At 41.2% G+C, this 26960-nt stretch overlaps 1 protein-coding gene across 1 annotated transcript in view; it reads left to right on the forward strand.

Annotated features, from left to right (window-relative positions):
* The window catches only part of LOC127638671 (proton myo-inositol cotransporter), a 126438-nt gene that overhangs the window by 61431 nt on the left and 38047 nt on the right, over positions 1–26960 (forward strand). The window contains exon 4 of the mRNA XM_052120291.1: positions 2846–2954. Within this exon, the coding sequence (XP_051976251.1) occupies positions 2846–2954 (109 nt within the window). The remainder of the gene's footprint in view (positions 1–2845; positions 2955–26960) is intronic.

Genomic DNA, 26960 nt, shown 5'->3' on the forward strand with positions numbered 1-26960 from the left:
GGCAGTCTATTAATGAAGTCAGAAATTATTGCATTGAAGATCCTCATTTTGAAGACATTTCGTCACACAATAAAATCTTCATCTGTGTGATTTTCACTGCTAATTAAAGTCCCTTTGGAACAGTGCTGACAGACTCAAACACTTTTCTTTTGTAAGTTTTAAAATGTGAATTTAGATTAGAACATACTGAGAATAGCTTGAGATATCGTAAAGGTGAAGTGTACCATTTTTTTAGATCGAAGCACTCTCTCCTATTCTAATGACAGCTAGCATTCATAGATTGACATTTACATTTACATTTGATACACTTTTATCCAAAGCAGCTTACAAATGAGGAAAACATAAGTGAATCATCTTAAGGAGACAGTGGTATGAAAAGTGCCATATTATAAAGTTTCACTAGCAACAGAATAGTATAAAACAGATTAAAGTGCAACAAGATTTTATTTAAATGTATTTTTTATATATATATTTTTAGTGACTGGTTAAGTGCTCATCGAAAAGATGTGTTTTAAATAGTTTTTTGAAGACATAGAGTGAGTCAGCTTCACGGATGGAGTTGGGAAGGTTATTCCACCAATGTGGTACGATGAAGCCGAAAGTCAAGTGTTTTGGTGCCTCTTTGTGTTGGTTCAGCAAGGCGACATTCCTTAGCCGACAGCAGGCTTCTAGTGGGCGCGTAGCTCTGCAGAAATGATTTTAGGTATGCTGGAGTAGACCCAGTGACTGTTCTATATGCCAGCATAAGAGCCTTGAATTTAATACGTGCATCAATCGGCAGCTAGTGGGGAGAGACAGAGTGGTACACATGTGCTCTCTTTGGTTGATCAAATACCAGACATGCTGCTGCTTACGGGATCATTTGCAGAGGTCTAATTGCACATGCAGGGATGCCTGCAATGAGAGAGTTACATTAGTCCAGTCTAGTGACAAGTGACTGAACAAGCAGTTGTGTGGCATGTTCAGAGAGGAAGGGTCTTATCTTCCTGATACTGTAGAATGTAAATCTACATGATCTTGCGGTCTTTGAGATGTGGTCTGTGAAATGTAGCTCGTTATCGATGGTTACCCCTAGATTTCTGACCATTTTGAAAGGCGATACTATTGTTGTACCCAGCTGCACGTTGATGTTGTGTTCAACAGAAGGGTTGGCTAGAAAGGCAAGGAGTTTGGTCTTGGCTGGGTTTAGTTGCAGGTGGTATTCCTTCATCCTGGCCAAGATGTCTGCCAGGCAGACAGATATTCAAGCAGTCACTGTGGTGTCGTTGGGCTGGAAAGACAAGTAGAGTTGCGTGTCATCAGCGGAGCAGTGGTAAGAGAAACCATGTTACTGAATGATGGGTTCCAGTGATGTTGTGTTTATGTAGAGAAAAGAAGTGGCCCAAGCACTGATCCCTGAGGTAACCCAGTAAGTAGCTGATGTGGCTTGGACACCTTACCTCTCCAGACTACCTTGAAGCACCTACCTGAGAGATAGGAATTAAACCAGTCGCGCACAGATCCTGTGATGCCCAGCGTGGAGGCGTAAGATCTAACGCAATGGTTAATTAGGATGGTACTACTTGTTTGCCAACCAAGGGAAGACAGGGCCATGTTTGGAAAACCGGTCTGGAAGCAGTCATTATTCTTGCAATTTTGTTTAGTGCTGTGGAAATTACACATTTCGCCTCTAGGCTAGAAACATATTTACACAGATGTGAGCACTTGGCCAATGCATTGCCAAAGCTCAGTCCGGTTGAACATGCTGAATTTGCGTTCGTGCACTACTGTAACAAAGCTCAGTACTCAAGGGGACAATAAAGTTAACTTCAAACATCTGTGCCATTAAACTGGATATGTTATTATTCTAGTAAGTTTTTATAAGTTTACTGACTTGACCTTACTTGCTCAGCAATATTCTCCCCAAACAGTTTCTCTGCAGTGACATTAGTTGACTTGAAAGGGAAAGCTCAAAGTAGAAGTACTACTAAATTTCACACTAAAGTCTGCTAAAGCACCCCTGGTGGCAACTTTGAGAATGCAATTTCGTCTGACACATTTCGGGACACAACAATGGATGTAATTGACCTTGAGTAGCTAGAAGCATCTAAGTTCACATACTGGCGTAGATTGCTCAATGGATGAATTTATTGTTGATGTTATCTCAACATGTCATTCATGTCATTCATGTCATTCTCTATATTCACATCTCAAAGATGTAATTTTTGAGCATTTGTAAACGTTTTCTGAAGTGGTGGGTTGCGATCTAAAAATAGAATAATAAAAATAAATAAACAATCCAGATAATTGTGCATAGTCGTGAAAGCAAAATAAATAGGTTAGCCAACTTTCAAAAGGTAGGAGTGAACATATTCCTTTTTGTTGTTGATGTCAAAGGTCATGTGTAAATTCATTTGTCACTTGTAAGTAAGCCAATTTAGGTAGATACTAGTATAGATAGGTTGTGTGACATGCCCTCATCCTATAAAACCACAATAAACTGTGCAAGGTAAAAGTAATATTAATAAATCTTTTGTTTTAAAGACAATTTTGTTTACTACAGTTTTGTTAACATATTGGATCGCAGCTTGATATCCAATGTGAAATCTTGGTCTTAAAGCAGCTGAGCACCACACAAAATAAATGTACACTATGTGAGTCAGCTCATTTAATCCGATTTGATCAGTTTGTATACACAATAATTATGGGACAGCGATCTTTCTCAGATTTGCTCTGACAGACGTCTTGATGATGTGTGCTTACTGGGGACGGAGGCATTTCTCATAATGGCAAGCGTGAGTCACACTTGTTTGTGTTGATGATGGTTTGTGTTGACGTAAGTGTGTGTTTATATTTGTGCTTGCAGAGGGCCCAGTGATCTGGCGCATGTTGACCTACCCTCCAGCTCGGCGAGCTCTCATCGTGGGCTGCGGACTCCAGATGTTCCAACAACTTTCTGGCATCAACACAGTCATGTAAGTCTCATTCACTTTATTTACAACTCAACTCAACAAGGCAAAATCAAATCTGATGTAGCATGTGATTGTTTTCAGAAATCTATAATGTTAGCCGAGGTTTCAAAAACAGTCATAAGCTCTGTTCCAAAACCTATTAAGCTGTCGTCCTATTTACTACATAGTCATCTGCCTACCAAGGAGCCGTTCAGACCGAAAATGTTCTTAAGCTAAAAATAGCTAGATGTAGCGCAATGAATAGAACTGAATGCAGGTGTCTCGATTCTTTTTATATTTTTTTTAACTCTTTTTAAAAACTTCTTCATAAAAAAACTATGATGTTGTGCAGCAGTCAAAGATGTCTGTTTGCGTAGTAAATAGCTAATCTTTACTTAGAAAAACAATTGAAAAACGGTGCAGATGGATGGAAAAACGTGTTAGGTGTGAAGAGTTCAGTTTGACATTAGCATGTTGCTAAGCTAAATACACAATACTCTCATAACAAAATTACAAATCACACAATTATTGGGTTGAATTTGTAATATATATTTTTTCAGTAATTTATTAAGTATTTACAATTCCCCACCCTCTCTCTCTCTCTCTCTCATCCTGTTGAATTTGATGGCTGTTTGATTTGTTCTGCTTTACCTATAACCCTTAAATACAAACCTTGTTCTTTCATGACTAGGGACTTATTTCACACCTTTTACAACATTCATTTTATGAAGTTATGCCATCAACTCTTTAGTATGCCTCAACATTATACAATATATATATATATATATATATATATATATATATATATATATATATATATATATATATATACCTAATATTTTTTCATTTTCATTTAATGGTGTAAATACATTAGTGAGCCAATTTATGTTATGGTGTCATATATATTATACATGCTATTTGTTACTCTAGTTGGCAAGGTTGTTTCAGTGATTTACTTTATTTGATATTGCGTATTGATGCAATAGCAACATGGAAGTAAATCAAGTGCAACACAGTTACAGAATGATTTGGTTATTTCCATTTGGGTGTACTAAAGTAAATCTGTTAGTCATACATCTATTTATACCCAGGTGCCTAAGAAAATATATGTGTAGCTTATACGTCACGTGCAGCACTGACTACCGGTTGCTGCACATATCAAGTTCAAGGCTCTGATCCTGGCATAAGGAACAGTTGTTGGGTCTGCACCAGCTTACCTACAAACATTCCTGCAGAGCTACGTCCCACTAGAAGGCTGTGGCCTGCAAATGATCGGCACTCCATAGTAGTACCATTACAAAGAAGCAGCAAATCACTTTCCCAGCCTTTTGGCGTCACTGTACCTTCATGGTGGAATGACCTTCCCAACCCCTTCCATGAAGCAGACTCCCTCGCTGTCTTAAAAAACAAATAAAGACACATGTAGGTAGTAGTTATTTATTCACTTTTACCGATGTTACTGTTCCTTTAATTCCTATTTTAGGCCACCTTTAAGTACGGTTTGCTTTTCGTGATGTCTTGGCTTTTTCGCTCCTTATGCGCTGAACTATTTTTTAACCATCGTAAGCAATCATGGAATGTGTGCTGTTGCTAGGCAACCCCTCATGGCAAAATGAGAAGTGTTCATGGATGGGAGAGAGAACATTGCGTGTGTGAGAGTGTGTATTTACTTTTTCTCAGCTGTCATTTTGGAAGATGATAGGTCTTGACAGATGGATCTAAAAATGGCATTCCCGATCGATCAAACATCTGTCATTGTCAATCAGTCACAAGTTGGTTTAGACTGAGATCATAGTTGCTAAAATTGACTGGTACACATGCACACGCACACTAAATATAAGTGCCAAGCTAACATAACCTTCATATATAGAGAGTGAAGAAGTATTTATGATGTTTACCCTGATTTCCTATGTCATATTTGCCCACAATCACCCACTTCAGACTTATTCCAGCTCTGTCAGACGTCAATCCCCAGTACACAGGGTGTCTTGTTGTGTGATATGTTGTCTGTCAAGCTTAACCTCTAGAAGATGCATTTGTCAATACCTCTCATGGAGCAGGGGAACAAATGCACCGGTAAAATTGATTTGGCTCAGACAGGCACACAACCAAATCTTAATCAACTCTGATTCGGGTCAGTTTGCATTGTTTTCTGTCTGGTATCTATGAATGTTATTTCAAAATCATGTCAGCTCTCTTAGAACAGGAGAGATAACTTGTATATTTTTTTTTCTGTTCAAAAGCCTCCCTGATGGAAAAAAAATTGCGTAATTACCATGCAATACCATTTCTGGACTAGGCTGGTTTATGCTGGTTAGTTCTGGCTTAGCACTGCTTTAGCCAGTAGACCACCATAGACAATTTGATTGCAAGCAAAAACCCAGCTGGTGAAGTTGGACGACCATGGATGCGTTTTCAAAAAGTATCATTAGCCAACTATTGTCGCAAGTTACATGGTTACAAATATAGTTCAACGATTTGGTGTTTCCCGAAACAAATTTTTGCATAGAGTATCGCAAAGTTGTGTGGTTGGAACTGCAGCTCTTTACCAGTGGTTAGAAGCATAGTGTTAGTTTGCTGTGTGGACATCATTTCACTTGGCTACGGCTTCCATATCTTTTATTTCATATACTGTATGTATTTCATTATATCAAGACTTTTACATGCACTAACTCTAAAACAGCTTACTCTGGGGTTTTGCAGATAGCTGCATTCTGAAATGTAAATGTACTTATACATAAATTCTGAAATGTAAACACGAAAGCAGCCGTTTAAGGGATTAAAGACTGTTAAGAGAAAGTGCTTTTACACACTTTTGCTTTCAAAGAACATGGCTTATGTATACATTTTAAGGCATAAGTGGCTTTCTTATATGTTTCTAAGAGTGCGCATGTGCGTATATGCTCAAGTGCTTGGGGTGAAACCACTATTGTAATGCAATGTAGCTGTCGCATTAAACAGTGCACACTGCTTTCGTGTCTTCATCGGCTTCCGTGCATTTAATGCTTTCTCCAACAATGTATTGTACTATTGTGGTTAAGCAGTGAGTAATGTCGGTGTTCAGGAGGCACACCCAGTATTGTTTTTCTGGAAATGCTGCTTAACCACAAAGAAGTCTCATCTCAAGATCCCTGCATTTGGAGTTGTGCTTCATTCAGCTATCTATAAATGCAAAAACACATCCTGTGTGCTGTTCTCTGTAAGGGCCAAAGAATACTTCAATTTCCTGCATGCAGCTTTTTTCTATACACAAGGACAGTTCTCGTAATTACACGCCATCACTGCATACTGATTGTGCTAAAGGATTATCATAACGTAGTCATAGTACACATGTGTCAAACAAGTCAGTATGGGGTCACAGTTAAGAGTATACATTGAAAGGCTGAGTACTCGCCCTTGCGCCAGACGATCCCCTCCAGGCCTGCCAGCACTACACCGCCAAGCCCAGGCTATCTGATGTTCTTTGTAAACATTAGTCCAATCTCAGGGCTGCTGAAAAAAATGCAGCAAATTAAAAGATCCAGCCAACCTGCGTAGGTATTAGTCACTTCTGTTTTCCTTGTCGCTTAATGTCTCCACTGATAAAACATCATACAATTAAAATTTAATCAACAGTACATCTGACACTTGCATGATCTATAAAACATTCACCTCTCACCTCTGCCCTCCTTTTTGATAATTTGCTACTTTTTTCACATACAAAATAACAACCATCAACAGTCCGTTCTACTGGCGACCTGTCCAGGGTGTCCCCCGCCTTTCGCCCAATGTTAGCTGGGATAGGCTCCAGCCCCCCGCGACCCTGTACACAGGATAAGCGGTTGACGATGGATGGATGGATGGATGGAACAGTCCATTCTCCATGTCGAAAACCCACACACACCCATCACCAACACACAACCCCCCTCCTCTCCTCTTTTTCTCCTCTCTCTGAGGCTGAGGTCTCTGAACTTCTTCTCTCTAGCCACCCTTCTAATTGTCCCCTCGATCCTATTCCCTCCCATCTCCTCCAAGCCATCTCTATTTCAATCCCCACTGCTTAAGAATCCCACACTAAACCTTGTACTCTTAGAAAATTACAGACCGGTCTCTCTTGTCCTCTTCATTGCAAAAACACTTCTGCAAGTCATGTGCAACTAGGCCTCATATATTCACTCCCAGAACGACCTGCTTGACAAAAACCAGTCTGGCTTCAAAATCAGTCACTGAATTGAGACTGCCTTGCTGTCTTTTATTGAATCTCACCAGCTGGCAAGAGCAGCATGTCTGCTGTTTTCGACACAGTGAACCACCAAACCTCCTTTCCACCCCCTCAACAATAGACATCACGGGAACAGCAATTCACTGGTTTGAGTCTTACCTCACAGGAAGGTCCTTCATGGTGTCTTAGTCACACCAACTAGCTAACAAGTTACCTCAAGTTCAATGCTTGGGCATCTCCTATTCTCCGTATACATGGCATCACGGGGAACTGTCATTTAGGCACATGACTTTTCCTATCATTGATATGCTGATGACACAAAACTCTACCTCTAATTCCAGACTGACGATCCAACTGTAGCTGCACAGATCTTAGCCTACCTAGTAGACATCTCATGTTCAATGAAAGAACACCACATCAAACTCAACCTAGCAAAGACCGGGATTTTCATTGTTCCAGAGAGCCCAGCTATACAAAATAAATATTGAGACAGGACTAATGCAATGCTCTTCTGGCAGGACTTCCTGCATGTACAGTCAAACCACTACAATTGAGCCAGAATGCAGAGGTACGTTTGGTCTTCAACAAGGCCAAGAGAGCGCATGTCACTCCTCTCTTCATCTAACTGGACTGACCCTTGTGAAGGCTGTTGCACCGGCCATGCTGCCTGCATAATTAGGTTGTGCTAATGTTTCCTACTAATCATGCACCAATAAGTCTGCTTTCATGCTAACAGCTTCCTCTCCCTCACCTGATGCCCTCCAAAGCCATTATTCACATGTCTTAATTGCTATTTAATGTTTTATTTATTGTAAAATGTGTTTGTTGTTACACGTAAGTACCAAAGTGTTAACATTTCAAGTTATGAGGGTTGTAAAATGCTTGTGTTAATATGGCAGGGGTTATCTTTGGTTGAAGATGGAAATTTTGTGTGTTCTTCTTAGCAACCAAGCCTCATCTGTACTCGGATATAATGATTAGATTAATTCCTGTTGCTGAAATAAGCAGAACAGTCTGGATTCTCTTTGTTTTAATGAAGACAGAGGCTCATTAGAGTCACTGGTGGTCATCAGTATTACTGATCCGTTTAAGTGACACAGCACTGGCCTGTTTTGGCACACTTTGTCTTGTTTACTGGGCTTGAGGTCTGGACAGTGCTGGCACCATGATTCTTTGGTGCTCTGTGGTATGGCATTTACAGAAAATGATATGTAATTTACCCAATAAATAAAAATAAAATAACAAAAAAAACATTTATGGATAATTCTTTATATATCCATCATTATGACAGAAAATAATACAAGAAAGGAAACTTTTTAAAACTCAACTAGAAAGAATTAAAATTTGCATCAATTTCCAAATGTATTTACATGCAATAACACTGTATGCAGATTGTGAACAATGTAATTTTCTTCCTTCTGTCACCAACAAGGGCAACTGAAGTAATTTTACCCAAAATTAATGGACAATAGTTGATTAATGCCTAGTTGCAAAACGTCATGGTTACTGATGTAACCTCCATACATACGGGTATAAAAGGAGTGCCGCTGGCAAACACACATTCAGGTTTCGCACTGAGGAGCCGAGCCAAAGACCCGGCCATTTCAGCTGTTGGTTCAGTGTTGTGGCAAGAGGGACACAACGTGTCTGACCCTGTCTGTCACTCACTCGACGTTGTGTCGATGTGTTGACAAATAGGACGCCTCGTAGCCAGCACAGCAAGCCATCGCTTAACTACCACCAAACACACTGGCAGGCATGAAGCGGTCCCCTACACCTTGGGGAGTGGCTAACTGCTCAGAAGTTTAAGGACTGGCTGGCCCAGCCGTAGCCTTCTCTCTATTGTTCTCCCCAAAAAAGGAATGAAATCGTTCAGCTGGGGGCCATATAATGTCCATGTTGGGGGGTGTCACCATGAAAGAGGAGGACACCGTGGAGATCACACCTGGCCCTAGGGGGGGGGTACAATACACATTCTTACCGGGTCGAAGCGGAAGCACGTTGTGCGGAGCGGCGCCGAGGTAGGTCCTACCAAAGGAGGGGAGGAGTTACTACAAACACGGTGACCAAGGACAGAGGGCCCTCTGCACAAGGAAGATGCGGTTTACCGGCAGCGAAACAATTTTGCAGAATATACATCACACCGGGTTACCAGTTGAGACAACCAGCACATGTGGAGCACTTACCTCAGTACGGGGGCCTAAGTGACGCACGTACTGGGGCGGCAACGAGCCTCTCCGAAGGCTCTTCGACCGCTGGGCTAAGGAAGAAGAATGTCCAGGGTTCACACTTTTTTGCGAACGGGACTGGGAAAAGAACGCACGTCTTCGCCTCATGGGAGGGGAAAGGTGCTATGCACAAGCAGTACACCCAGCCAGCTGACCTAAACTTACCTGTTTTGTAACCTGATATGACACGGGACGAAACTGGCGCAACCCTGATGCTATAAAACATTGCAAAGGTGTTGCCCAGCCCGCAGCTCTACAGATGTCTGCTAGAGAGGCGCCGTGGAACAACGCCCAAAAAGCCGCAACACCCCTGGTAGAATGGGCTCGCAGGCCAGCAGGGGTGGCACATGCTGGGCATGGTATGCCATAGTGATGGCATTGATTACCCAGTGAGCAATCGTCTGTTTGGAGACAGTGCTTCCTTTCCATTGTCCACCGAAGCAGACAAAGAGCTGCTCGGAGCTTCTAAAGCTCTACGTGTGATCCAAGTAGATGCGAATTGCACGCACCGGACACAGCAACACCAAGTCTGAGTCTGCCTCCTCCTGGGGCAGCATCTGATCACCACCTGATCCCTGAAAGGGTCGTGGGAACCTTAGGCTTGTAGCCCGGTCGGGGTCTCAGGATGACTTGAGATTAGGCCGAACTCCAGGCACAGTTCACTGACAGAGAACACCTGCAGATCCCCTACCCTCTTGATGGAGATGAGGGCCGTCAGGAGGGCGGACTTTAGAGAGAGCGCCTATAGCTCAGCTGACTCTAGGGGCTCGAAGGGAGCTCCCAGAAAAGCCCGAAGGACCACGGAGAGGTCCCATGAGGAAACGAGGTGCGGCATGAGGGGGTTTAACCTCCTCGCGCCTCTCAGGAACCCAATGATCAAATCATGCTTCCCTAAATACTTACCGTCCACTGCATTGTGATGCACTGATATAGCGGCCAAATACACTCTCAAGGTGGAGGGGTACAGCCATCCCTCCAACTTCTCTTGCAGGAAGGAAAGCACTGATCCTACTGCACATCTCTGGGGGTCTTTGCCTCGGGAAGAACACCACTTGGCAAACAGATGCCACTTCAGGCTATAGAGGCGCCTCGTTGAGGGGGCCCTGGCCTGGTTGATCATTAAGTCTTCCATGTCCTGTCCAGGTGCCAGATAAGGAGATTCCAGAGGTCCGGTCGCGGATGCCAGATGGTGCCCCATCCCTGAGAAAGAAGGTGGGGGGGGGGTTGATTCGAGAAGCATGAGGTCTGAGTACCAAGTCTGGGAGGGCCAGTAAGGGGCCACTAAGAGGATCTCCTCCTCGTCCTCCCTGACCTTGCACAACATCTGTGCAAGAAGACTCACCGGGGGAATGCATATTTGCATAGCCCCAGGGGCCAGCTGTGTGCCAGGGCATCTGTGCTGAGGGGAGCCTCAGACAGAGAGTACTAAAGCGGGCAGTGGGAGGATTCTGGGGAAGCAAACAGGTCTGCCTGTGCTTGGCCAAATCGACTCCAGATCAGCTGGACTCTTGAGTGTAACCTGCCACGACAGCGCGTCCGCTCATCACCTCTCATCGCAGTCAAGGGGACGCTGTTGAACCTGGGTGGTGTCTGGTGAACTGAATCGTGTAGCCAAGTCGGATGGTCCTGATCAACCAGTGCAATGGGTTGGGGAGCATGAGCCACACTCCCAAGCTCCGTGCGAGAGGGTTCAAAGGAACAACCGTGTTGGACGTACCAGCGGGCGGGGCCTCGAAATGGGGTGGAGCCCAAGGTGCTGAGTCTAGAGACATCAAAGCACTTACCTGGCTTCTTGTGACCGCTCCTGGAACAGCCTGGGATGGGTTAGGAATATCTTCGTCCTCGTAGCCCGTGGAGACCATCACATTAGGGGTGGGTTTGTGCCATGGGCGCACGGAAGCAGGAGGCCCTGTTCCAGGGCGCGTACTTGCCAAAGTGAACTGGTGGACAGCGGTTGTTATAACGACGGCTGGGGAGACCGGAAATAGGGCCCAGGGAATGAGGAAACTGCTCTTTTAATGACAATGTGGGTACCGCAGCCCTTTGGTTTTGCTGCAAAACAAAAGTCAAACAAAACCAAGGATTCTCTACCCAAACCTCCAGCGGGGGAGGGAGTTGTCTACTTACCAGCTCCTGTAGTGCAGTGTCCTGAGTCCTGAGTCCGAAGCTGCCCATCTCAGGGGCACTTCGAAGCCTTCTTGGGGTTCTTGGCAGCCGGCCGTGAGGCACCCCGAGGGGCGGGCTGTGACGGAGCTGGTGTTGCCATCGCAGGGGGAACGCCCAGAACGACAAGCAGATGGAGTGCGGAGACTGTAGCTCCGTTGGGGCAGGATGTGTTGTATAGCCTCCGTCTGCTTTCTTACTGTTGAAAACTGCCAGGCGAAGTCTCCGACAGTGTTGCCAAACAGCCCAACCTAGGAGATGGGGGCATCAAGGAAATGAACCTTGTCGGCCTCTCGCGACTCGACCAGGTTGAGCCAAAGATGGTGTTCCTGGACCACCAGGGTGGACATCGCCTGCCCAATAGCCCGCGCCGTGAACCAGCATCAATCGGAGGGCAAAATCGGTATATATATGAATCTCTGCTCTGCTGTCGAAACGCCCAGGGGTGTTGCTCAACACAACCGTAGTGTGCGAGGGAGAGAACCGCTGTAATGCGCCGTAGATCCAACAGCTTAGAAAGAGAGAGATGAATGGAATGGCTGGAGGGATTCAGCTCAGTGAATGCTTCCGCTCGGCTCCGAAGAAGAAATCTGAGTGTGTGTTTGCAAGCACACTCCTTTTATACCCATGTGACCGGGGGAGTGGCATGCTAATTCCACACAGCAATTCTCATTAGCCTTTTCTCAAAGATCAGAGATGTCTGGGCTCCCAAGAATGAACCCCGTAGTGTCAACTCATTGACACAAAATCTCGTTTCCTCCATCAGGGAACAGAGGTTACATCAGTAACCATGACGTTTTGCAACTAGGCAACATGTTGGTACGTGTTGACTAGTTTTGGATAAAATTACTTCAGTTGCCCTTGTTGGTGACAGAAGGAAGAAAATTACTTTGTTCACAATCTGCATACAGTATTGTTGTATTTAAATACATTTGGAAATGGATGCAAATTTGAATTCTTACTAGTTGAGTTTTAAAAAGTTTCCTTTCTTGTATTATTTTCTGTCAAAATGATGGATAGATAAAGAATTATCCATAAATGTTTTTTTTTTTTTTTTTTTTTTTATTATTATTTATTGGGTAAATTACATATAATTTTCTGTAAATACCACAGAGCACCAAAGACTCATAGTGCCAGCACTGTCCAGGCTTCCAAGAGTGAACCCCTAGTGTCAATTCATCGACACAACGTCGAGTGATTGACAGATTGGGAACTAATCAACTAGTTGGTGCAACCCCTACTCTCTCATTTTCTCGAAATGTATGGAATTGCATATGATTTGTGTTACAAGCAGTTCACTGACCATTTGGTGCATATTGCTAAAAAAAAAATGGCAGCTCTGATCTGATTCTTTATTCATGCAATTTTTGGAAGTCAGGTAGTATGTGTTTTTAGCAGACCGACCAAACAAAGTAGTGTTTACTGAGTACTGGGTTGACACAATAAGCCCTTCTGAGGAAAAAATAGTTAAATAGCTAACTTTAAAAACATTGCAATGTTCGTGGCATAAAATCTTTTAATTAACTGAGGCTCATTATAGAATGTGCAAGATTCAGTTTTCCTCCACACTGTTTTGTAACCAGCGACAAGTGATTAAAGTTATCTTTTCTATGTAAGTATTTCTTCTAACCATCCAAAATCACAACAATCAACAAGCTGCAGGACATTTTGTTGGACACTTAGTCTCTACTTTTTTGTGCCATTGTAGTACTACAGGTAACCAGGCCAACAGTGAAATCTCATTGGTTTAAATTCCCACTGAACATGACTGTAACCATGACAATAATGAAACAGTTTTTCGAAATTACGTAAATGAATGCATTCAATATATTAATCTCAAGCATTGACAGCTGAACGGTGCAGGTAGGAGACTGGTCTAATTTTTGTAGAACAGCAACAGTGCCACCTACTGAACAGGGGTGGAATAGTTTTTCCATTAAATTTTTTACAGGCTCCGTGTGAAAACACCTTCCATCGGACGTTTGTCTCATAAAATCATCACAGATTCGGTGCGAACAAGCCTTTAGTATAGTAAAACCTTGGTCAATTTATTCACAGGGATTGCAAAACTAGAAACTAGTTATCATATAGTAACCATGTTTTGTTTTTTGGCGGGAACAATGGTTTTACTGTACTAATGTTGTAGTAAATATCCAAAGTATACTCAGGGCTGTTTTTGAGCATATGGGGGCCCTAAGCGAAATCCTGCTTGGAGGCACCCAGAAACCCTTGGATCATAACATACTTCCTTCTCTCTAGGGCCAGGGTTCCCCCTATATCTGTCTGATTGAGACATAACAGATGCCTGAGTCTTACTCGCAGCTTTTAGTATATTAAAAATAAATAAATAAATAAACAACCTTGCTTTGCGGAGCCCCCCTGGTGCCTATACCACTAATAGCTATAAACGGCCCTGAGAATATAGTATACTGTACTTACTGCGAGGGCAAGCAAAACTATTTAAAAGAAAATCCTGCTCTTTCCTCTAAGGGGCTCAGTATGCAACCGAACATGATCCACCAGCATCATGCTGATAGATGAGGTAGCATACTTAAAATTACACAGTTATGATTGTTTTACTATAAACTTTATTATATATATTAGAATGCATGCAATATATAAGATTGTAGGGAGACTAAATTGCGTCATTCACAGTGCGTCATGGGAGTAGATGGTCACTGCAGAGGTATTTTGACACACTTTGTCTGCTGTAATTCTCTGATTGGTGGATCGTTTCTGCTCAAGATCATGGGTAGTGAAGTTCTTCACCAGGAATTCCTCTATTAAACACAATTTCTAAGAAATTAAGTTAAAATATTTTGGACTGATGGCTTCAACAGAAGCATATCCTATCTATTAACAACCACAGAGCTTATGGTAGGTTTGTCTTAAAAGGTTTATAAGTTATAACATTTTATAAATAAATTATAAAAATGCTATTGTATACTTGTCTGTTTTTGTCTGGGAACCAGGCTGTTGCTCTCTTTTGCTAGTCGGTGGCTGGTGGAATTAGGGGGGAGAGGCATTCTCATTCGAGACAGAATTAATAAATCTATGTAGTGAGACATGAGTCATCAAGATTTTGGTCATTTTTCCCAGATGAGAACAAACGTACATTTTAAATGTGTATATCTCCTAACATGAAATGTGTATGTAGGTTTAATTTGTCAATATTGTAAACAATTTAGGTGTTATGGGGTCTTTAAATCTGTCAGCTTGGATAGACTTCATGTATAGTGGTCAGATGAATGGCTTTCATATAGTTTTCATAAACAATATTGCATCTATTTGTATTTGTATGTTCAGATCAGTGTGTGTCTGTATTACTGTATAGAATCTGAGTGTGGCGCGATGTTCATTCCTTTCATTAGTGAAATAGGTTAGTCCCCATGGGAGCATCTCTACCACCTTCTCTGTCTGTCTCACTATCACAGTCTCACTCAGTTTTATACACACACACATACACACACACACACACACACACACACACACACACACACTCACACATTTCTCTCTGCCTTCAATGCTAAGTGTAAGTCCACAGTATCCTCACCATTCTGTGCCTGCTCTCCATTGTGCCCCTTCACAGGCTCCATCATGGAGACGGATGATGACTTACATTCAACCAAACATAGCAAAAGCAATCTGTTGCTCCATGAGACCGTCTGCATGCTGTAGCCTTGCAGAATGCTAATTTATATTCAGGGCTGCTACTAGGGAAACCAAGACCCTCCAAAACAAGCATGTAAACTTCAGTATTTTTTTTTTTAAATCAAAAGAGATGAAAGCAAAACAACCTGTTTGATTCAAGGCACAATATACTGTTTTGTTAACACTATGAATCAAAATGGGAACACAATATTACTGTCATTAATATTTCAAAATGGTATTTGCTAAGGCAAGTATCACTGTTGCTATTGCTCATACTTAGAATTAGTTTTTTTTTTTTCAGCTACAGGCATGAATAAAACTTCAAATAGTGCGACTTGTTGAGGAGGTGTACTATTACTTTTCTAAGTGATCTAACTTATGATTTCCATATGGCGAAACAACAAAACTTTGAAAAACAATAAAAAACACCAATAAATAATTATATTGAAGGAGGGACCCAAGTAATGGCGCAGCATAGTTCTAGCGGGAAGACTAGCAGCTGTACATCATCACATCATTAGCTGGGTAATTCTTAGCCAATCGCATGTAAGCCATTGCTTTATAAGTCTGCTCACAATCTATCACATTGCTGTTTCAGTGTGCTAACATGGCAACCTCCACCACCCCACCACCACCAGTTGAGCCCTGTCCCGCACGGGGGTAGGCTCCTCGCCCCTGCCTCCTATCTCCGTCACGACATGACGGTTCCGGGTACAACTCCCTTGGACTGCCGGACGGGGCCTACGCCAAAGAGAGAGACATCACCTCCTGTTTTACATCTATCAAATAAATGGCATCTCAAACTTCACTCAAGCCTGCGTGTCTTCCCGATAGTGCCAGTAGCTCTTTTGAATTGAGCCACTTAGCAACGCCCTAGTAACCACATAGAACACCCTCGTAACTGCTTAGCAGTATGCTCTTTTTATGCTATATACAACACTTTTTTGAACACCTTAGCAACTGCAACATCCTGGAAACCACCCAAACACATTATCATTAGTATGTTTTTTTGTTTTTTTCAGAAAATGTCAATAGTTTCTAATAGAATATTAGTTAATGTATATTTAAAGAATGTTAAAAAACTTTGATTTATATATTTTTATATCTTGAATCATATTTGAATGTGCATCCACACCTGGCCTGTTAAAACATTTTATGTTTATTAATGACTCATTAATGACTTTTTTGTCATTTACAGCGTTAGATAAGCTACTCAAAGTAATCCACTTCCAATTACTAATTACTCCTAAAATTGTAATCATATTACTGAATTAATAATAAAAAAGTAATCGCATTACTTATTACTTAACTTTTAAGTTGCTATCTAAAACACGTATCACGTAAAAGTTTATTTTTCCATTCAACAAATTCAAAACAATGTCTGTATTTCCTCCTTTTTCATTGTCACACATACGTTTATATGAACCAATGTACATATGATCATAATTCATGTTTTAAATGTATTATTCTACATAAATATTTTTTTTAAATATGTGTATTATTTACTTGAAATGTATTCATTTAATTGAAAATCAATAATTACATTTAAAATTCTTATCAAATTAAAGGGTTACACTACTTTTTTTTACATAACAATTTGATACTCTTAACTACAGTAATTCATTAATTTGATTACTGTCACAAATTACTTTTTTAATTAGATTATATACAGCACTGCTTATTACTATAAAGTGTTACCAGAAATATTTAAAATGTCCAACAAAATGGGTAACTAATAAGTAACTTAATTACACACACATTGGTTTCACTGTGAGGACTCACAGGAATGGAGGCAATGAAATTTGCTGTATCCTAACATTAAATCTAACTCTCACACAGACCTGTTGATATCAGTGAAGCAAAACATAATTAATGAGCATTTCAAATAGTGAAGACCACTTCAGATATCCCCACCTGTCATTTTTGACGGGTTTCTCTATATACACATTTAAACAAAATGTGGTCCTCACAAGTATAGCCAAAAATGTGTTAGTCATCGTGACATTCTGCACAATCACGACCCAGCCGTGGTATTGTTGAGGTTTCCGTCATTTTAATGCTGCCTCTGAGCCCTTCACCGCATGCGAGAAAGACAAATGATTGCTGAACTCAGTTTTGTCTCGCAGAGTGTGGCTGCCGTAAGACCTTTGAGAAAGCCTCATAACTTTAAATGTCAGTGTGAGGTGTGTGTACGTTTGGCTGGAGTGAATGAGGCACTCTGCCGGCCAGCGGGAGTCTCCTACAAAAGAAAATAGTGTATTTGAGAGTGTCTGATGTTTTCAGCATTCTAGTTACTTAAAGCAAATGTTCACCCAAAATTACAAATTCTGTCATGAGTTACTCTCTTACTCACCCTTTGTCTGACTTCAGAAAGTTGCAAACTTTTAGAACAAGCCATTTTCGCAGCGTGCGAAACCAATTGGTTTCTATATATAGTCTTTTTGAACTGGGGAGGAGTATTAGATTAATTCTGCCACTAGTCCATGTGTTGAGTTTGTTGCAACCAGTTGTGGATTGTGTGCACGTCAATTCCGCTTTTTCGGTATATGGCAGCAGGACAATCTACAAACTGCAGCCCATTGTACAGTAGTTACATGTCATTTGTTTTGTCAGACTAATCTGACTGTGTAATCGGAAACAGTTAGTTGACCTTTCTTTTGCTGAAATCGTTGTGTGCTTAATGAAATGAGAAACACGGCCTCCAGTATCCAAAGTTGTAATTGTTGTTGCATGTATGGGCATATGTGAGCTCCATTTTCCCAAGTGTATCTGTCTGTTTATCGCAAGACGATAAGGTTTACCCACTACATAACACGCCCGCTCCTAGTATCGTGTAATACACGTATATAAAGTAGGGCTGTCGATTTAACGCGTTAATTCAGTGCGATTCATTTGACAAAAAATAACGCGTTAAAAAAATGTACGCAATTAATCGCACCATAATATGGAATATTCAGAGAAATGCAAGCTTGTAGTACCACCTGTTTACTCCAGAGGGCAGTAAGTAAAATTTCAGCTGTATGAGCAACACACACTTTATACAGTGAAGAAAACACTTCATTAGGCAGAACAACACAAACATGCGTTACGTTCATGCCTTCAAAACACTTGAAGGATTGCAAATGCGAACTAAGGGATCTCAAGATGTGTTTAAAGATTGAGTATTTAACTTGAAACCGTGAACTAAAAATTTTATGTTTGCATGTCTGACGCAGGTGTAGATTTTTAAACCTCTTAAACAAGCCCTCATAATAAATCAAAGTCAAATTCTCTTGTGAAATGGATTGCTGTGAACTGTATGCCAATGACTGACTTATGATCAATAATATGGTAGTAAACAATACATTGTATTCTAAAGCCACTTTTTGTATTGTCTTATCAGTGATTTACTCTTCTGCCACAAGAATGTAATGCATTTTAATTATCTGAATATTTTTTATTATATATATAATTTGTAATATTTAAAGATAACTATATATAATTATATTGATATAAATATGTATAATCTTCATATATTGAATTATTGTTATATGAGGGGCTTTCTCAGCAAATATTTGTATATGCGATTAATCACGATTAATTAATCGGGACACCGTGTAATTAATTTGATTAAAAATGTTTATCGATTGACAGCCCTAATATAAATCCATTCTATTGGCTAAAATGATTATTCAAATCCTATGCAATCTGATTCATGTTGTCTTGAATGTGTAAATATAACAGAATGACTTTTAAATTAAATGTGACATATCATACCAGTTAGCCTATGTTAAGAACACAGTTGAGGAAGACACAGGACGCAGAGTTTCTCTAAACCCAGGTCAGGTTATTTTATTCTCCTCAAACGTATACAGGGCTTCTGCCACACAGTACGTTAGCTTCACAATAAAACTGGATCAACATAAACAAGGTTTCTGCCACACAGCACATTAGCTTCACAATAAATTGTATCGGAGTCCGAGGTCTGGACTCTCTCTTGGTCAGTCTCTCTCCTGTTCTGCTGGTGGCGTGGGTGCTTTTATGCCGCTCTACCCCTGCTCACTGGAATTAGAGACAGGTGCATAATTTAGCTCAGGTGTAAGTGCCCTTGCCGCTTTCTCTATCTCCGGACGGGCTCTTGACCATGCCCCCACTGCCACAACCTATAACTGGTTAGCCTATTAGCTTAGCACACCACTAGCTTCTTCTCCTCTTCATTTTAATTTCATTCCACCTTACTGTCGCCACCTAGTGATTCTGCGGTATGATTTCTTTGAATACAATTTTTAAGTTGCAGTATATAATACATTTACAAACTTAATTTTTTATATTTGTTTTTAGGGTAAGTTTTAAGGGTAGGGTTTGGTGTAGGTGTAGGGTTGCTGAGGGACTCAAAATAAACACAAAAAACTGTGACATCCAACTGTTGCAAGAATTAAGAATTTTGCTGGTTATTTGAAGGGGGGTGTAACTTGTAGTGTCCTGTAGTAGTCTTGGACAGAATATATGCATATTTTATAAACCGTACCCCCAAACCCATACCCCAAACCTAAACCTAATGATCAGTGGAGTAACTATGTAATGTTAGAGGGAAAAATGCAACCTCCAAATTGCGCTCGTCACTTATTTTGTAAACACGATTACTTCCTGGTTTTAACACAGGGATGGTTCCAGTCACACCACAAGGGAAAGGCGTGTATAGCTTATTCACATTCTCAAGATGTTTGACAGGTGATGTCTGTATCTAAAAGGTGATTGAGTGGTGGTGGTGTAGTGGCTAAAGCACAGGGCTGTTAATCAGAAGGTCACAGGTTCTAACCCCATGGCCACCACCATTGTGTCATTGAGCAAGGCACTTAACTCCAGGTTGTTCCGGGGTATTGTCCCCGTAATTTAAGACGCTTTGGATAAAAGCGTCTGCCAAATGCATAAATGCAAATCCAGCTGCTCAGGATGCTCTCAATAGTCCCTCTATAGAATGTAGTTAGGATGGGGGGTGGGAGATGTGCTTTCCGCAGCCTTCGAAGAAAGTAGACGCTGCTGGGCTTTCTTGGTAATAGAGCTGGTGTTGAGGGACCAGGTGAGGTTCTCCACCAGGTGAACACCAAGGAATTTGGTGCTCTTGACGATCTCCACAGAGGAGCCGTCGATGTTCAGCAGAGAGCGGTCACTTTGTGCTCTCCTAAAGTCAACAACCATCTGTTTTGTTTTTCCACATTCAGAGACAGGTTGTTGGCTCTACACCAGTCCGTTAGCCGCTGCACCTCCTCTCTGTATGCTGACTCGTCATTCTTGCTGATGAGACCCCCCACGGTCATGTCATAGGCGAACTTAATGATGTGGTTCGAGCTGTGCTTTGCTGCACAGTCGTGAGTCAGCAGAGTGAACAGCAGTGGACTGAGTACGCAGCCCTGGGGGGCCCCAGTGCTCACTGTGGTGGTGGTGGAGATGCTGTTCCCGATCCGGACTGACTGAGGTCTCCCAGTCAGGAAGTACAGGATCCAGTTGCAGAGGGAGGTGTCCAGCCCCAGCAGGTTCAGCTTTCCAATCAGGTGCTGAGGAATTATTGTGTTGAATGCTTAGGTGAAGTCTATGAACAGCATTTGAATGTATGAGTCCTTTTTATCTAGGTGGGTGAGGGCCTGATGCAGGGTGGTGGTGATGGATTCGTCTGTTGAACGGTTTTGACGATACGCAAACTGCAGTGGGTCTAGTGAGGGGGGCAGCTGGGTCTTAATGTGCCTCATGATGAGCCTCTCGAAGCACTTCATGATGATGGGTGTGAGTGCGATGGGATGGTAGTCGTTGAGGCAGAACACTGAAGACTTCTTTGGCATGGGGATGATGGTGGTGGCCTTGATGCACGTTGGAACAACGGTGCTGCTCAGAGAGATGTTGAAGATGTCGGTAAGAACATCTACCAGCTGGTCTGCACATCCTCTGAGCACTCTGCCAGGAATGTTGTCTGGTCCAGCAGCCTTCCGTAGTTTGATTCTACATAGAGTTTTCCTCACATCGGCTGTGGTAAGACAGAGCACCTGGTCATTCGGAGGAGGGGTGGTCTTCCTCGCCACCACGTCGTTCTGTGCTTCAAACCTAGCGTAGAACTCATTCAGCGCATCTGGAAGGGAGGCATCTTTGTCACAGGCAAAAAATTTTGTCCTGTAGTTGGTGATGGCCTGGATGCCCAGCCACATGCGCCGTGTGTCGCCGCTGTCCTGGAAGTGACTGTGGATTCTCTGGGTGTGTGCGCGCTTTGCCTCTCTGATTCATCTTTTCACCTGCTTCTGGAGTGGTTTTGTGCGTCTGAAGAGCGGTCTGTATGCTGGAATTAGCATAACAGAGATGTGGTCTGAGTAGCCGAGGTGGGGGCGGGGTTCCGCACTGTATGCGCCTGGGATGATTGTGTAAACAAGCTCAGGCGTGTTCGCCCCTCTCGTTGCAAAGTCCACATACTGATGGAATTTAGGGAGCACTGTTTTGAGATTCGCATGGTTGAAATCTCCGGCGATAATAAACAGTCCGTCAGGGTGAGCGTTCTGCAGTTCGCTCATAGCCCCATACAATTCACAGAGCACTTCCTTAGCGTTAGCGCTGGAGGGAATGTAAACTTCGGTTATAATAACAGTGGTGAATTCCCATGGTAAATAAAAACATCTGCATCTAACAGTCACAAGCTCCACCAGCGATGTGCAGTAACTAGAGACTAGCATAGAGTTATTGCACCATTCCATGTTGATGTAAACACACAAGCCACCACCGCGAGTCTTACCGCACTTGTCTACACACATGCTGGTAGAATGACTTAGTACATGGTGAATCATTTAGTGTTTCTTCATTATTTGGTTTATGATGGTTTATAAGTATTATAGCCCACATATTTTTTTCCAAGTGCCTTTTTCATCAGGGAAGTAGTGTCTTTGCTGTTTGTTAGCAGAGTAAAATCAGGGAGAAAAAGCAGTCCTAAAACTGGAATTTGTGATCATCGTCCATAGCGCACTCGCACCAAAGTATAACTCTTACGTCGTCGCCAACAGACTGGTCTGTTCTCCTGATTTCACCACACCATTGTGGAAAAAGAAACTAACCACTAACCAGGGCTGGGCAATAAAACGATATTGATATATATCACGATAAAGAAAATCCACGAAAAGCTTTTGAGGTATTTTCGATATTTACTGCGTGTCACTAAAACACAAGCAGTTCGGCTTTCTCAGGCTGCGTTTCCACTGGGGCAGACGAAATCAGCTCAAAGGCGCTCGGAGCGCTAGGAGAGAGCTTGCTCCACACCACTGCCAATCCTACGATCCACCTTACGAGCATGACACTCTGCCTTCATAGGAATTAATTGAAAACGCTCTCAGCTTCGCTCACAACGTGTCAGTGGTAACGTAGGGTCAGACTGGATGAACTTGCTAATGCTAGCTGCCATGCTAACAATTAGGTTATGTCGGACACCGGATTGATTCCATCCGCACCGCAAGACTTCATGACAACGGTTGCGCCCTCTCATCATCTCTAGTGAATAGCTTGACAGAACAACAGTGATGTGGACAACAGCACTGATCTTTCTGTGCTGTAATCTTGAATATTGTTCTCTAGCACCAAACATACATAATTTCTGCCCTGTCCCGCTACGCACGGGTTGCCTCTTATCCCTGCATGTGTGTAGACATGAAGCGCCGCATGAGTTAACGTGGTTTCAAAGCACCTTTTAGACCATAACGTTTTTCCATTCTAAATGTAGGGTCCTATCTTTAATAAATCGATTTCTGTTCTAATTTTGTGAAAATTAATTAGATGTCTGGAATGGATAAGGAAAGACAAAAATTATTAGTTGGTAGACTAGTCTCTCACTTTAATGAAAATATACAAATGTTTTTAAAAAATGTTTTAAACATTTTCTAAATCTTCTCTCGGGACACCCCTGAACCCACATTCAGCATCATTCTACAGTCACAAGGGCTTCTATGCCCCATACTTGGGTATCTGAATCTAAAGAAATATAAAAAATATTTCATTTTAATGTAAAAATATTCCAACAAATACTGGCCTGCTGTCACTGTGCTTCAGAACAAACAGATGATCTTTTAAGATTTATTTTCAATTGATAAATTGGTGTCCCGCTGACACCACTGCTTTGGCCGTCTCTGGACCCCCTGTGCCATTTTGTAAAGACTATTTTGACTGTTTAGAATTTATATTTTCATCTTTTCTTCCATCAGCTTTGAAATAAAAAAAAAGAAAGTGCAATGTGTAAATGTATATCGTGATAAATATCGAACAATATGAAAAAGATTATCATAACAGTTTTGGCCATATCGCCCAGCCCTACTTGGCACCTGGCCCAGATCAGCACGGAATGGTACAGTTTTATGTCGGGAACTGTTCAATGCGATGGTGGAAATGTGGCTAATGACAATGCTAAATTAATATTGGGATGACCAACATGATCTCACAAAGAAATCTGCATGTTGCTTCCGAATGTTTTGGAACTGAATTACTGACAGGAGGCACCCCATCAAACGTTTTACATCAATTCAAATGTGATCACATTTCCCTCAGGCACTACTTATAACATGTTGTGCAAACAACCTCTGAGACCTGGAATTAATCATATTCAATGATAAGCACGACGTGGAGGATGCATTTTTGCTCTAAAAATAAAGTTTTACTCCACTAATGGTAAGGTTTAGGGTTGGGGTTTGGGTTAGGTAGTAGGGTTAACAACATATTCTTTCCTGTTGACTGTATTAAGTCATTTACAGCTAAAATTCAACTTGCTTTTGGCACCATGCTGTAGACAGTTCACCTGGAAACTGGAGCTCACACATGCCCATATGTTCAACAACACTTCACAAAGCTTCAGCTACTGGGGGCAGTGGTTTGAATTTTGGTAAGCACAGACCGATTTCAGCAGCAGAACTTTTGACCTTCTGTCACTAAATTCACTGTGAGATCAGTTTGGGTTATCAGCTGCATCCAATTAACACTTAATGTTGGAATTTCTAACTTCCTACTTGAAAAAGTCCAATGGAACACCATATGAAGTCATGCTTTCAACTTGGAAACTCCAGATTTCTTTGATATGTATTCAAATTATGTTACAAGAATGTTGCAGCACCCAAGGAGATGTAGAGACAGACTTTGCAGAGACAGGTGTGTAAAACACAGTAAATATCTTTGTTGATAACTGTACACCTGCAGATCAAATTCTGGTACTACATAGCCTTGTTTATTCTCAGTAATTTGATTGCTTGGAGATGTTTTTACTCACAGTAAAATGTGTACAAGAGTGTGTAGTAAGACTGTATTATTCCACATCATGAAATTGCATCTTTAGACCAAATCCCCCTTGTTGTGTTAAGTTTGTGCTTGCATGTAATGAGTGTTAGATTTTAGTTCAATTCATTACCTTACGATGCATTTAAAAGTGCATTTGAACAATCTAGCTTTTTCCACATTGGTGTTGTGGTAGCCTTGTTGAATGATGGGTATATTGGAAGGGCAACCAAACAAGGGTGAGGTGGTTTTAGGGTTGCCAACTTTCTACCAGCCAAATCTGTACGGTACTGCGCCTCATCCCTTGCCCTCTGAGAGTCCCTCTTGAGCATTTAGTGGGAGCAGGACATCATACCGGCACCTAATAGGATTTTTGACTTTTATTGCCGTTACAGCGTACAGGAGTGTACTGGCCAAATTCGAACACTGCCAGTAAGTAGTGTGTAACATCTCAAGCCTGTTACTAGGCTATGTTTTATAATGTAATTTCCTGCATCCCTGTTAGGTGGTGCTAAGTTGCATAAAGCACCACATAAGACTAGCTTGAGAGGAAGAATAAGTCATGATCAGCATGGGGGAATAGCAGCATGGCCTGTAAAAAATGTGGATTATTAACTTAGGTACAAAACTCCCATTAATGCGGTTACACTTCCTTTGTCTTCATTTCTCATCAACTGCATGGAGATCGATGGTGGATTATTAAACTGATTATTGAATTGTTTCGGGATCTGTTTTGCTAAGACTGTTTTATATTTGTACATGTTTAATTTATGCTGAAATGTTCATTTTTTTTAGTTGTTGTACTTGGTTTATTTCTTTTTATTTGTAAATACAAGTAATCTTGCTGTCTAAATAACTTGTGCTGCCATGTTTTTGTTTCTGATGTAAGACATTATAATGTAGGTAATTCCTCACTATTATAGCTGTGTCCTTTTTAAGGAGACAGTTATAAGTGTTTATCATTAGGGTAATTTAAGAAAATCATGTTAAGCATTTTAACTAAATCTGTAGTTTCAAGTCCACTTCTCTCGATTTAAGAAAAGGTCTATGCTGTTTGGGTACCCTTGATATCTGTTGTCTTTGGCCTGAAACATGCTCTTTAATGTTTATGTGAACTCAACACAAACACTTCTAGCTACGCTGGATCCATTTTTTGCATTGATGCTTTCCGAAACTCTTCAATACTCAGGGTTGCCCCAAGGAGCACTAAATTGCTAATTGTCATAAGTGTAAACATTTTTCTACAGTCAGTGTTCGCTTTAGGTCAACTGTCATAGTGGAACATAAGCTTGAAGAGAATCTTGCTAAGCAAGTAAAAGCTGGATAAACTGTCAAAATGTTTATAGCTAGCTACCTGAAATATAACACATCTAGTTTAATAGCCCAGACATTTGAAGGTTACTCTATCACTCCATTGAGTACTGAGGTTTGTTACCACCAAAGTAGAGCAAGAACACATACAATTTGTTGAACGGGACCATGAGCTAGTAATTGTGTAATTCACACTTTGTATGCCAGATTTCAACAGTGACAAATGCTGCAAGCAATTTGTGGCAATTATCGGGGTCCAAGCACATATGGCCAGAACATGACCAAAATAATCAAATTTGACTGAATAAATCCTATGGACAGCTGTTTTTGTGAAGAAATTTATTTGATTGATCACAGTTAAACAGTTACGATTTCCTTAAGGTAGAGAGCCCAGCATCCAACAGAATGACAAGAAGAAGAAAAAAGAAGAATATATTTTGGATTGTTGGACTACTTTTATTTGAGAAAAAAATATGCACTTTTAGGTTGTAAATTCATTGCTGTGTTTTTATGTAATTAATGATATAGTTAAAAAAAAAAAATTGTTATGTAATTGGTAAAGTTTTGTATATTCATTTGATAGGCACTGTTTTTGATGATTAAATATAAAAACACAGGATACAGGACAATAAAATCAGGAAAGAACACATTTGAGACAAAATAAACTCAAACAATCCAAAATGTTGTTGGGTAGTTGTATAGTTATTTTTGTACATAACACCACATTACAAGAACAATAACACAAAGTCAAAGAGGATTAACAAGGATTTCTTATCTTGATGCTCCATCTAGTGTACAGAATCGGTAGTACATCCTTCACCTGTCATTTCATAAAAAGCAATCTTTAGGAAACTATTCCTGACTAATGTTTTATAAAAAGGCATATTTTATGTCTCTCGGTTGACTTTGAGCATAGACACTGATTTGGAACTCTGCATAATTAAACTTTCCTTTTAGCTTGAAAGTGGAACACTAAACCAAACAATAGAGATCCCAGACATGTGCTTTCTCGCGTTTTCCTTCAATCGGCACTCTCAGAGCAGAGTGCGTCTCAGCGGGAAAAGACTGAAAGCTGTCCCTTTTACTTTTTTATCATAAAATCTCTGTCTTTTCAAACTGTGCTCAGTAATGCTAAATGTAAGACTGGATGTCCAGACTTTTGATTATGGGCTGTTGGACTGCTAAACATTAGTTTAAGTGTATTTAATTTGGATT

This window comes from Xyrauchen texanus, chromosome 47, assembly GCF_025860055.1.
Source record: "Xyrauchen texanus isolate HMW12.3.18 chromosome 47, RBS_HiC_50CHRs, whole genome shotgun sequence".
Taxonomy (NCBI): Eukaryota; Metazoa; Chordata; class Actinopteri; order Cypriniformes; family Catostomidae; genus Xyrauchen; species Xyrauchen texanus.